Source organism: Etheostoma cragini, chromosome 21 (genome assembly GCF_013103735.1).
Source record: "Etheostoma cragini isolate CJK2018 chromosome 21, CSU_Ecrag_1.0, whole genome shotgun sequence".
NCBI lineage: Eukaryota > Metazoa > Chordata > Actinopteri > Perciformes > Percidae > Etheostoma > Etheostoma cragini.
This window is the reverse complement of record NC_048427.1, coordinates 3,031,627-3,043,949: the sequence shown is the minus strand read 5'-3', so window position 1 is coordinate 3,043,949 and position 12,323 is coordinate 3,031,627. Positions and strand designations below refer to the sequence as shown.

Below are 12,323 nucleotides of genomic sequence, written 5' to 3'. Positions count from 1 at the left end.
AGGACACTTCGGGCCAAGAATCAAACTGGCAGGCGACCGCTCTACAACTGAGCCAGAGCCGCCCCGAAAAGACAGCTGACAGCAAAATCAGAAGACATTTAAAGCAGGGTGACATGCTGTGATTGGATCATGAATATCGTAGTCAATTCTGGCTGGTTTACTGTAAAATGAACGCCTCTTAACAGCTGAATAGTTTTAGGGATTTAAGTTATTTAGAAGTTTTCCTGAAGGAATTTGCGCTTAGCTTCATTACTCACCTAAAAGCAAATACAGGAGCTCTTCTGAACCTCTGTTTGGGGGACCGTCTTCTCTGTTTTTGCGTCAGGTGTACTTGTTGCTGAGGTTGTCTCAAAGGAGAAATGGATCTACAGCGCCAGCATGAAGAAATACTTCTACATGACTCTCTTCTTGACCTCCTTTGCTGTTGGCTTCTACGTCATCCTCAAAGCTCTGGATGTGGACCTGCTGTGGACCCTGGAGAAAGCCCAGAAGTGGTGCGTGAGGGCAGAGTGGGTCCACCTGGACAGCACGCCCTTCGCCAGCCTCCTGCGGAACATGGGCACCCTGTTCGGCCTGGGCCTGGGCCTGCACTTGCCCCTCTACACTGACACCAACAAAAGAAGCACCAGTTTCAAGATGGGATGTATTATTGTCTCCTTGTTTCTGCTTCAGCTGTTGGATGGATGGACATTTTCATCTAAAAATCTTACGATTTTCTATTTTGTGTCTTTTGGTAAAAGTGCAGTTGCACTTTTAATCCCGACCACTCTGGTTCCCTGGGCGCTCTGCTGGATTTGCAAGGGAAAGAGAGAAGACAAGAATTTGTGATTCAAGTCGTAGTTTAAATTAAGTATGAGTTTAATTCTTTTATATTTACCACCACTTATATTTAACTTTTTTGTTGATAATTAGATGATAAGATTGATATCACTCTGGTGTCAGTATACTTAATATATACTTAATCCTAAATATAAAGATACAGCAAACCAATTAGCTTAGCTTAATGGTGAAACAGCTAGCCTTGCTCAGTCCAAATGTAACAAAATCAGTGGAATCTGGTCTCTGAATAATATAAAATGCAGCTCTCCTTCAGAAACAATCAAAGGCACATTGTTGGGTTGTTACAAAATTAAAATGCCTTCAATTTGCATGGCAATATGTCCATGCAGTTGCTAGTAGCCAAGGAGGACAAGAAGAGTTAATGAAACAACACAATGAACTTTTGAGGAGGTAATTATCTTCACTTGATTTTCTGTGTGCAAAAGTCGCCGGGTGATACCATTTTGTGAACAGAGCCATACGGAGAATACAGAGAGTTTTGTGGAGCCGATAGTCTTAATTGGCTTTGTATCGACTTATTTGACAACGACTTAAATGTCACAGACATTCATCAATATAAAAAACAGTAGCTGTAGTGTCCTTTTTTTGTTTGTGTTTGTACCTTTTAAATTTAAAAATGACGCGCAAATTAGTGAGCTTGAAAGGTTGGAGGACACTAGTTGGAGGACACTAGAGTCAGGCTAGCTGTCTCCCCTCTGCTTCCAGTCTTTATGCTAGACTTAGGTAAGTGTCCCCTGGCTCAGGCTCCATACTTAACACATAGACATGAAAGTGGTATTATAACACCTCTGGCAATCAAATTATGGTTGTTTATATTCATATATATTCAGCCTCAAAGGTCTCTCTGTCTGTTTAGAATATACATAAACAGGTAACAAAAGTTTTTTTTTTATTTTTGTTTATACAAATGTAGTTAGCAGCTCAGTAAACAAAAGTGTTCTTCAGCTTAATGATGCGTAAAATGATAGAATAAAGACAGGTTTCTTATGTATGAAGTGTTGTGCTTATTTTAGTAAGACCTATCAGTTTTCTCCGAATGTCTCAGACTGATTCATTGTCTGGCAGGAACAACCATTAAATATTAACAAGAGCATGCTCCTGTCACTCGGCAGTCCCACATGGCGACGCAGTCTTTCACTATAACCATGTGCTCTCAAAAGAGACAGAAGGATCAAGGGGCAGAATGCGTTGCAGTCAACACGTGTGTATCTTGAGGGTCTAAAGTGACATATCACTTTATGTGTAATAAGATCAGACACACCTGTGCAACTCTGCTAATGCGATTATAAACCAAGTACAATAGTTACATGTCACCTAAGGTCACTGTAGTAGTGATAAAATGGTAGGAATTTTTAAAAAAAATTAAATTTTATTTTTCACTTAAATGTTGCATCTTTGTATGTACTTTGACATATTTTCATCTTCTTTTACAAATGAAAACAACGTTAATCTCAGTTGTGCACAACATAGACAGACTCACTCAAAGTGAGTCCCTTTTTGATGACATACATAGTAATCGTGGTTGTGTGGCATTTCCCACCTGCAAACCCCATCTCCTTTTTAAGCATCTTATCTCTGAGGGCAGTCTTAACTGTTTTCCGGTGCTTTAATCTCATAAAGCCATATCTACATGGTGCTGTTCTATTAGTGCAGGATGCATTGTGGGAGTGTAAGACAGACAGTCTGCTTCAGGAACATTGAGCAACACTATGCTGTTTACATGAGTTTACATTGACGTCAATCAGCTCAAAATAGTTAGCAGTGATACAGTTTGATCTGTACATCATAACTATAGTAAAACTTCACTCTCATTAGGGATTGGGACAGTAATGCAATGTCTTGTTTATTATAGTTATCTTGATTTTAGAAGTCTGCACAGAAATGAAGGGGAAAGTTTGGATAGACTGAATGCCTAGCAATCCAATTTTTTTTCTTCTTTTCAATAGTTGGGAAACAGCATTATCTACAGTCATGTTTTACACAATAATGGTAGTATAATAAAATAAAGACAAATAAAATGCCATGCTGTATTACTAATGCTCTATAATCTCGATCAGTTTACTTAATCTTGACTTATTTAATATAGTAGAAAACTGTGTGCAAGTGTAGCGAGAATAATTGATGCCGTCTTGAAGGCAAAAGGTGGTTGCACCAAATATTGATTGGATTTCTCTTCTGTTCATTCAATGCATTTTGTTAATTGATGAAAATAAACTATTAACACTTCCATTTTTGTTAAGCATTCTTATTTCACTTTTTTCATACCTGCCTAAAACATTTGCACAGTAGGCTTCTGTGTATGTTGGCAATTATTTGCGCTGTCTCCCCTCCAGTCCCGCTGTGAAGTCTGCTGATGTCCCTGAGTGACTGAACAGTGCCATCTGCAGGGCAACAGGAAACATTGCTACCCAATGTTTTCCTCCATTCCAATAGGTATTTTTACTATATGCCTGAATATTAATCTAAAGTATGACTGCGTAAATGAGCCCCATGATATGTGCAAAAAACAACAACCACCAATTACTTGTCTCTGTTCCAATAAGCATTTTTCTGGAAAAATGAATGCCAAAAAGAATCGTCTTATTAAAAAATGTTTTATTTAACAGGATCAATGCCCCCCTCAACAGAAGAGATGCTTTTGGTAACTTGGGAAATTTTACTGAAAATGAAAAGGCTTGTGGACCTAAAACCTGTTCATATATATTACGACTATATGTGTAATGTATAATATTCGCGGGAAAAAATAAAACTGTTTTTTGCTTAAATGCAGTTAAGAGTCAAAGTCAAATTCAGTGAGGTGAGCAGAAAACAATCTGCTCTAAATTCATTTTAAGAACTAGAAATTAAGCAATCTCACGAAGGATCTGAGGACGAAATGTTTAATTAAAATTAAAAAATACATAGCGCTTTGTATTGTCTATGAACTATCTCCCTATTTTTCGTCATAGGGGTTACATCTAGAAACCTTTTCACATTAAAAATAAAAACGTGTGTACTGTTTCCACCTATGGAAGCTTTGTTTTTGTATTGTTGTTGTGTTGTGTTGATTGTACTTGAAGTCCTATGGACCAGGGCCGAGCTACTATAGGTCAACAGGCATGGCAAGGAGTTGGGGAGGGGGGGGGGGGGGCTGAGATGTCTGGATGAACATCAGTACAATGCGTCAGTATTACTGCTCCGAGGCCTCTTGATCTTCTCAATGTTCTTCAGGATCATGTCGTGTAACGTTACCTTCACAGGAGAAAAAAAGAAGACATAATCACGTGTAAAATACAGAAAATGGGAAAATACTTCCATTAACTAAAATAAACCTTAATGGATTGGGATTTAAGAAATATGAAAGTAACTTACGTATTGATTTCGGAGCTCAGAAACTATGATCTTCAGACTGATGTATTCCTTCTCGTCAATCTCGGTTACTGTGCGCCGATAGTCCTCCTAATAAAAATAAAAGTCGATTCAATCAGTATGTTAAAATGTACGCCAATATTCCACTACTATTCCAAAAATGACAATAGTCTGAATTTGATACGCGTCACGTAAAATGCATATCTCTGGTTGGATATTCAGGACAAGGCCTTTTTCTAAGAATCACATTTTTCAATTATGACATGTGGGATATTCAGGTATTATTTGGGTTTCAGAGGCCTTCTTTGGACATGTACTGCATATGACTCATTCAGAATGTGTTTTTTTTACTGCAGGTTTAATTCAGTTTTGACCGGCTTCATATAAAACAAAAATATTAGTAGAATACTTATAGCAATCTAAAACAGCTTACTGGGAATACCGTTTATTCTCAAAACCGGAATATCCTGTCTCTGTAAACGTAGTCATTGTCAACATTCACTCTACATCTTCACTTAAGCTCCCCAAAAAGCATCATAAAGATTAATTCACTAATCAATAGTTATAATGAAAACAGAACTATGAATAAAAAGTTGTGCTTGACTTTCCCTTTTAGAGCCACTGTATGATGTCTACTTTGTGATTTTTCTCAAATAACATTCACTTACCACATGTGGATATTTTGCTATTTTAGAAACCAGCTTTGCCCTTGTAATGTAGTATCTAAAAGTAAAAAAAGATGGGTAAACTTGCTGAACAGTGCAGACACAATCTTGTTAATAATAAAGGCAAAAATAAGTGAACAAACACAGGATAAAAACAAACATAACAGCTAAGCAAGCTGACCACGTTGCTGCCTCATCCAGTATGGTTAGGACTTTTACAAACCGTGATATCTGGTCGAGGTAAGATGCTGCCTCTCCTTCAACTGTTCTGAGTTCAGCGACCGTCTCCTCCTGGATTGACACTCCAAAGTTGTTGCCGTCCTCTATCCTGGGGATAAGCAGCTGAACCCACATTTTGACCTGCAGAGGAAAAGAAAACTGATTAGAAAAAAAAGCAGAATGCCACATCTGGATGCTATCAGTGAAGCAACCACGTACAGAAGTCACACTGATTGCACTAACTGTCGAAGAAGGATCCCTCCGCAGAATCGTTCTTACAACAATGTCCTACATGTTGGAGCTTTATACCTTGAAGCAAGAATACGTTGTTGAACAACCTGTAATCTTTAGAGACTTTAGAGATATTACTTACTGTGTTACATTTCTCTATAAGTGTCCTGATCTCTGGTTTGACCTTTTCAATAAGATCAACAAGGCTTCCGTTGCTCTTCATCATCCCACCAGGCATGACGAAGACCTTGGTGCCAGTCACTGCGTGACACAGGAAAGCAGGGTAAAATAAGTTAGTTTCAAAGATATATGAAATGAGCCGGGAATGATTAGGCTACCGTGTATAACCATTAGGGATGGTCCGAGAACTTCTTTTTTTTATATTCCTGATACAGATTCTGATACCTGAACTTGCGTATTGGCTGATACCAAGAACTGATCAGATACCAGTGTGTCGTATATTTTATCTTTTAACAACTGTGTACTACTATCCCTGTATGGATGTGATGTGATTTCTATCTTTGTCGTCGGTCTGGCTCAGGTTAAACTCTCAAACAATGAACGCCACAGAACTTTCTTTTTTATCCAGTTTGACAGTCAGTTATAATGGAAAAAGAACATAAATAAACTACTTTAACGTAGATTTTCTTTCTTTATATCGTGGTATCGGATCAGTGCATAAACTCCAGTACTTCCCGATACCAGCGTTTTAGGCTGTGCTCGTCGAGTATCGGTACATCTCTAATAAGCATGTGTAAGAAAAAGACTGTAAAATGCATTTTAGTTGAACGTTGTTCTTGCAAGAAAACCAAAAGTTGCTCCTATAATGTGAGCTAATACACAGTCATGTAAGCACTCCTATCCAAAGATAGGGAGGCTGTAATTCACAGCAGAATAATTCCTATTCAAATCTATTTTTATTTTTGTGAAATTGTGGCCATCTAACACAAAAAACATGTTAGGTCCATTTGACCTAGTTAAATTCTTATACTCACCCATGGCCTCATCACCTCCGTCCTCGAGCTTTCTCTTTTTAGCATTTTGCTGTGAAACAGATAAATACAGGATCAGGCTACACTCTCACCTCTGCTCTGCACACACAGTACTTATGTTAAGGAAAACCTCAGGAGCAGCACAACATATCTTTACATCCGTGAAGAAGATTCAAGAGACCTTGATGACAGAAGCATTTAATAAACACTCACTTGAGGAGAGAATTCAGGCAAACAGTAGAGTTGAACCACCATGTGTTATTGTGTCACCACCATTGTGTCGGGCCTAGGCCTGTCGCGATATCCAATAAATCCATTAATCACATGATCAATGAAAATGGGCTTGATCATTTTTCAGACCGCAAAATTATCTCTCTTTCTTTCACTCTAGTCACATGGCCTCTCTGAGGGGAGGCGGGACTCCTTGCGTAGCCTACCGAAGAGTGCAGCAAATGAGTGAGGAGTATAGCCAGAGAAAATGCTAGTTGAGAGTTGGAGGAATAATACTAATTAAAAAAAAGATGGTTTCAAAGCCAAACGCAACAACTGCAGTGGGAGAAACCACGTGACCTGAGCGAGTCGGTGTGTCGCATTTGTTGTAAAGCAGTAGCAACAAACATGCACATGCACCTAAAACCAAATCATCCAGTGCAGTTTTCCCAGCAGGGAAAAAAACTACAACTGTTTTATTATTGTTTTGTTCATCTATTGTAAATACTTAAAATGTCTTCCAGTATTAAATAATCTTTAGAAATAAAGGTTTATTGATCTCTGAAAAGGTACCTGCATCATTGTTATTCCATTATCATTATATTAGATAAAAATGGTCTCAGAACAACAATACTATTGTTTAGCGCAAAAACTTCTTTACAAGGCCTAGTTTTGCCGTGTCAACTCTCTGAAGTTCCCGTATTCCTGAAGGTGAATATAAAGTTATGCTGGAGGTGTTAAGTTTAGCTGAACTTTCAAGGTAAACAAAGATATTGCAGGCGCTAAAGACTAGTTCAGCCTCTCCCTCTCTCTCTGCAAATTATGCAGAACCTCCAAAAGGAATCGGTCCTGAAACAAAACATTCTGTCATCATGGTGCTGCCAAGCCTACCTGAATCTATGGAGGCCCAACATTTAAAAATGAGTTATTATAAGCCTCGAGGAGCCTCACCGCTTCTAGTCCGTCATGCAGGTTTGAGAGCAAAATGGGGTCGGGCACCGTCAGGTTTATCTCAGAGTGGATCTCCTTCAGGTCAGCGATGTTTATGATTGGATCCTGAAAAACAACAAAGACCTTAGCTGTACTTATACTCTGTGACTGGACAAGATTAGGGATTGGGTGATATAACAATAAAAAGAGGCCAAATGTAATCACAATTAACAGAAACTATTAGTCTGGTTTTGCTTGACACATAATTCAAAACCAAGTTCCCACGCAAACATATTAAGTGGTGGACCTGAGGTTTTAGTCTCCGCCCTGCACTTTTGAGCGCTTTACAGACACTTTGCACAGACAGACAGACAGACAGACAGATACTTTATTCATCCCGAAGGAAATTTTACGCTTATCCCAGCCAAGCCTATCGTTAGCAAGCGTCATGGCCAATTTAGAGCAGCCAGATCTCGAAGACCCTCTGTTATCATTAAAGTCTCCTGTTTGGAAACACTTTGGTTTCCTGGAGAAATACAAAAAAAAAAAAGAGGAAGACAAAAGTAGTGTGCCGACACTGCTCATTAGCGGTAGGGCTGGGTACCGGTTCCGGTACCTTTACCGACCCAATCATGTCTGTACTACAGAGTATTGGTTCACGTAACATCAAACGGTGCCACGCAAGCAGAGGCGCAGACGGAACAATCTACGTTGGCTCAACGGTGGGACATTCTAACGTGGTTAGAAACGTGGTTTGATGTATCTAAACAACAATCAATCATCACCATATATACCATGGCCATATCTTGTCATGAACCCTTAAACCTGTCAAAAAAACTAAACTGAAATCCAACGTTTACAGAAGTTATCTCACGTTAACCTTTTCTTCTTCATTGGTGTCTATGGCGAGGAAAAGGCTTAAAATGGTTTAATGTACCTGGACAATAATCAATGATTACCAGGTTTCTCTCTTATGTTGATCCTTATAACCAGTAAAAACTGTCAAAAAAAAAAAAAATCGGAACCAAGGTCCAATTATTATAGACGTTAGCTGACATTAAGCGTGTCTGCTTCATTAAGGGATATTTTCACATTCTCATTGCTGCTACTGCTCCCAGCCTTTAAACAGGCAAATAACAAATCTGTGCCATCTGTGTTTTTATGGCAGCGGATCTACGACCATATTCAGTTGGTATGAAATTCCTTCTTGTTCACATTTTGGCAGAAAGTCATTCACCCACATACAGTCATGATTTTTTCTACAGTCTTTACAGTAAAAACCCGTCTCTGAGACAACGATTAGCATCTGTAACATTTCTGCCTGTTTTACACTCTTTGACCAGCAGGTGGTACTGTGGGCTAATGAAGCCTCCCCTTTGCTGGAAAGCTTCAATGCTTCATGAGGCTTCCCACCATCACTAGGCAAACACAATCCCCACAAAATTCATAACAATGATAACACGATCCTTCAAGCAGCTGGAATTTTCACAGTTTTCCTGATATTGCAGATGTACTAAACACATTTCATCCATGAACAACTTTTAACCAAAAATGGACGAGAAATAACAAATCAACTGATTTCTCATAAAGTTTACTTTATTGTGATAATATAGTTTATAAAAGTACATACACAGTGAGAGATCTATTTATTGCACACTCCTAACCAAGATGTACACAGATCTTAGACAATGCAGTGTGTGTTTAGCTGAATGAAAATGTAAACATACCTTTAAGAAGTGATCAAGTTCCAGCAACTTCTTTGGGAAAAAATTTGCAACTAGATCCTCTGCCTGAAAAAAAATTCTAACTTTTAGTTGCTTGGAAATCCAAAAGGTTTCCTAGCTGTGTTTGCTACATGTTACACGGTACTTACTTCTGAAGTGATACGTTCCCTGAAAGCATCAACCTGCGAACACATAAGACAAGAGTCCAAAAATCAGACAGACTGCATCAGTCCATATTATTTATCCTTGCTAAACGAGGTTGCAGACATACATTTAATTAGACTTGAAGTGGGATTATTAACTAAGGACATTTACTCAGGTACTGTACCCAAGTACACATTCAAGGTACTTGATTGTTTCCATTTCTTCAACTTTGTACTTCTCAGAGGGAAATAATTTACTTTTTTACCACTGGATTTGTCTGACAGCTTAGTCCCTTGTATGTTGTATTTACTATTTTTATTGTTTTTATTCAGTGTCCTTTGCCTTTATAAGGGTACTGTCAGTTTATTTGTGTACCACTGAGGGTGAGTTGCGGAAAAACTTAGTTGGACAGCTGCTGTCCATTGACAATAAAACATATTCTATTTACAGAGGACAGCTTTCCCTCCTCACCCTGTCTAGTTTGTGACAAACTAAAGGATTCCTTTATGTCTTAATAAAATTCTCCTCCCTTTTAAGCAAATTTAAAGTATTTAAAATGCGTCTTGGATAAGCTGGAAAACACATTATCACAGAGATGAAAACAGGGCTGTTTTTTGACACCAAAAAAAACTGTTTAGAGATACGTAGACAGTTACACTAAAAACATACAATGATCTTGTAGAATACGATGCATTGCTGTAGATTAAACTACCCAACAGTATATCGGAGTTAAAATTAGCATAACCTTTCACATCTACAGTAGGAAGATACAACATACACATTAATGCAGCAAGGACATTTTATATATAACAGGAAACCACGGAGGGAACATTTTATTGCACAATGAATACTTAACGTACATTTTTGTGATACTTTCAATTGAGTGAGGCTTTGAATGCAGGACATTTACTTTTAGTGGAGTAGTGTTTTATCAGTACTTTGCCTGAAGTAAATTATCTGAATACTTCTTCAACCACCGTTATTAAGCTACCACCATGGACTCTATAAAAGTAGCTAGTGTGTCATTATAAATGTTAAAAGCCATAGAATGTCTCAGGTATGACAACGGTAAGTTTATTGAATTGGCTAACTTGTTAGCTAAGGCCTTTCTTATGCATGTGCTCTTCCAATAGTAATTTGTCTTGACCCAAACAGCGCTGCAGTGTCAACTTCCCTTTACACCTACATGAGGCTTAACGTCACTGTGACACAGCACCTATTGGGAGGTACGACAGGTGTGTTGTAACAGGCGGGAACCAAGCCGGTGTCGGCTAGCCGCTACTAGCCTGGCCTTGTCATGGCTTTCACATCATGCTACAAAAACGTGGCTAACATGCTAGCAAGCAAATGGCAACAACACGTCGAATAACCTCACCCGGGCTTTCCAAAACACACAACCTTACCTTGGTTTTAATTTCATTGTCCACCTTGAGGAGTGAAGACATCTTATGTGATCAAATAGGCGAAGAGCGATTGTCCCAACAGCATTAAATTCACCTGTAAATGTGTGTGTATGTGTGGCTTATTACCTAGCCACACTTTGTGAGCTTAAAGATGACGTCGTTGATACGCGACATCTGTGGACAGGAGCACAAGGGAAAAAAAAAGGTTTTGACCTGAGATATTTGCAGATTTATCTTGAATAATATATGTCATTTCGAACTTTTACTGAAAAAAATGTGTACTTTGGTTTTGTTTGCTATACATGAGAAATAACACCTTCTTATTAATCTTGTTATATTATTAGCAAAACTTAACATTCATTAAAGTCAATTTGAAGTAAGGCCTCACTTTAATGTCTTCAAGAAATGGTGCTTACATTATATATTAAGACAATTTCTTAACGACGTAAAAAATATGAAGCTCCTAAAACTATAAGATTGTGCTCCCTTTTTTATGTTTTCACTTCATTTATTTTCTATTTATTCCTGCTAACCCTTGTTTGTATGACTTTATTTTGTTTAATTTAGGTTATTCTTCTTTTTTTGCTTTCATGTGTGTTTACTTATTATCTGGTTAAGAAAAAATATAGCATCGCTGTTAATTTGAACCATAGACTGTATATTACTGATATTAACGGTCTATGATTTGAAAGCTAAAAAAAGCCTCTTCAACTGCGCCTGCGCGTAAACGTCACCGTATTTTTCTAGACGCAGCTGACGATGTAAACAAGAAAAGACAGTCGAGGGCAACAGGGATCAAACAGGCCTGTGTCACCGCAAATGATAGCCATTATATGCTCATAAACGGCTGACATGGGGCTGCCTGTTACGATTAAAGTCAATTTCCGGGGAAATGTGAAGAGGTTTCTGGCTCAGGATTTGGACAAACTGGAGTGGGAGTCCGTTGAAGCCTGGGTAAGCTGCTAGCTGAGCGTGTTGGCTAAACGCTGGCGCAGTTTGGTGAAAAGCAAAGGCCCAGACATGGCCTAGACCCGTAAACAATAGACCACCGGAAGGACAGTCGATACTGCTGCGAGAAAATGTACATAAGTGCTATTTTTTTAGCATAGCTTCAATAAATACGCAAGAATTAGCTATTAATGCGTTTGTACAGTAGCTAGCTGTACTGTAGAGCTCATTTTCAACGTGCCATTATTGATGTTTCTCAAAACACGCAAGGGAGTTTTATATTTTATTTAATAACATACTATAATGCTGTAAATTTGATAATCAACGCTTTGAAATTATATTTCAGATCAAAGCGTCTTTTGGGATCAACCACTTCCAAGTCAAATACTTCGATGAGGATAATGAAGAGGTAAGGGAGTGTATGTAAATGTACGAGTACGATTTAGAAGTACTTTACCTGAGTATTTCCCTTTTATGCTACTTTATACATCTATATTTTGGAAGACAATATAGTACTTTTGCTCCACTACATATATTTGTAGGATGAACGAGATGGATTTTGTTTCTGCTAAAACTGATAGGATAATCAGATAATTTAACATTTTTGTATTTAAAAAAAGATGTTCATAACCTTATAACTTCTTCACCCACCTCTGCGTTATAACATAT

The 12,323-nt window shown here is 38.2% G+C and overlaps 3 protein-coding genes across 7 annotated transcripts in view; 2 read left to right on the top strand and 1 right to left on the bottom strand.

Annotated features, from left to right (window-relative positions):
* The window catches only part of g6pca.1 (glucose-6-phosphatase a, catalytic subunit, tandem duplicate 1), a 2,971-nt gene extending 1,927 nt beyond the window's left edge, over positions 1 to 1,044 (top strand). Inside the window, exon 5 of the mRNA XM_034861459.1 lies at positions 326 to 1,044. Coding sequence (XP_034717350.1) covers positions 326 to 828 — 503 coding nt within the window. The 3' untranslated portion in view covers positions 829 to 1,044. The remainder of the gene's footprint in view (positions 1 to 325) is intronic.
* A 2,373-nt stretch (positions 1,045 to 3,417) lies between these two features.
* On the bottom strand, positions 3,418 to 10,888 carry psme3 (proteasome activator subunit 3). The gene is made up of 10 exons (XM_034861460.1): positions 10,707 to 10,888; positions 9,309 to 9,341; positions 9,163 to 9,225; positions 7,457 to 7,561; positions 6,299 to 6,347; positions 5,446 to 5,564; positions 5,077 to 5,213; positions 4,857 to 4,911; positions 4,192 to 4,278; positions 3,418 to 4,071 (listed from the first exon to the last, which is right to left on the bottom strand). The coding sequence occupies exons 1-10, from the start codon at positions 10,746 to 10,748 to the stop codon at positions 3,991 to 3,993; spliced, it is 771 nt and encodes a 256-aa protein (XP_034717351.1). The 5' UTR covers positions 10,749 to 10,888; the 3' UTR covers positions 3,418 to 3,990.
* Positions 10,889 to 11,425: 537 nt separating this feature from the next.
* The window catches only part of nbr1a (NBR1 autophagy cargo receptor a), a 14,710-nt gene continuing 13,812 nt past the window's right edge, over positions 11,426 to 12,323 (top strand). For all 5 annotated transcript variants that reach the window (XM_034861457.1, XM_034861454.1, XM_034861455.1 and 2 more), the window contains exons 1-2: positions 11,426 to 11,660; positions 12,001 to 12,063. In XM_034861457.1, the coding sequence (XP_034717348.1) occupies positions 11,559 to 11,660; positions 12,001 to 12,063 (165 nt within the window). In that variant the 5' untranslated portion in view covers positions 11,426 to 11,558. The remainder of the gene's footprint in view (positions 11,661 to 12,000; positions 12,064 to 12,323) is intronic.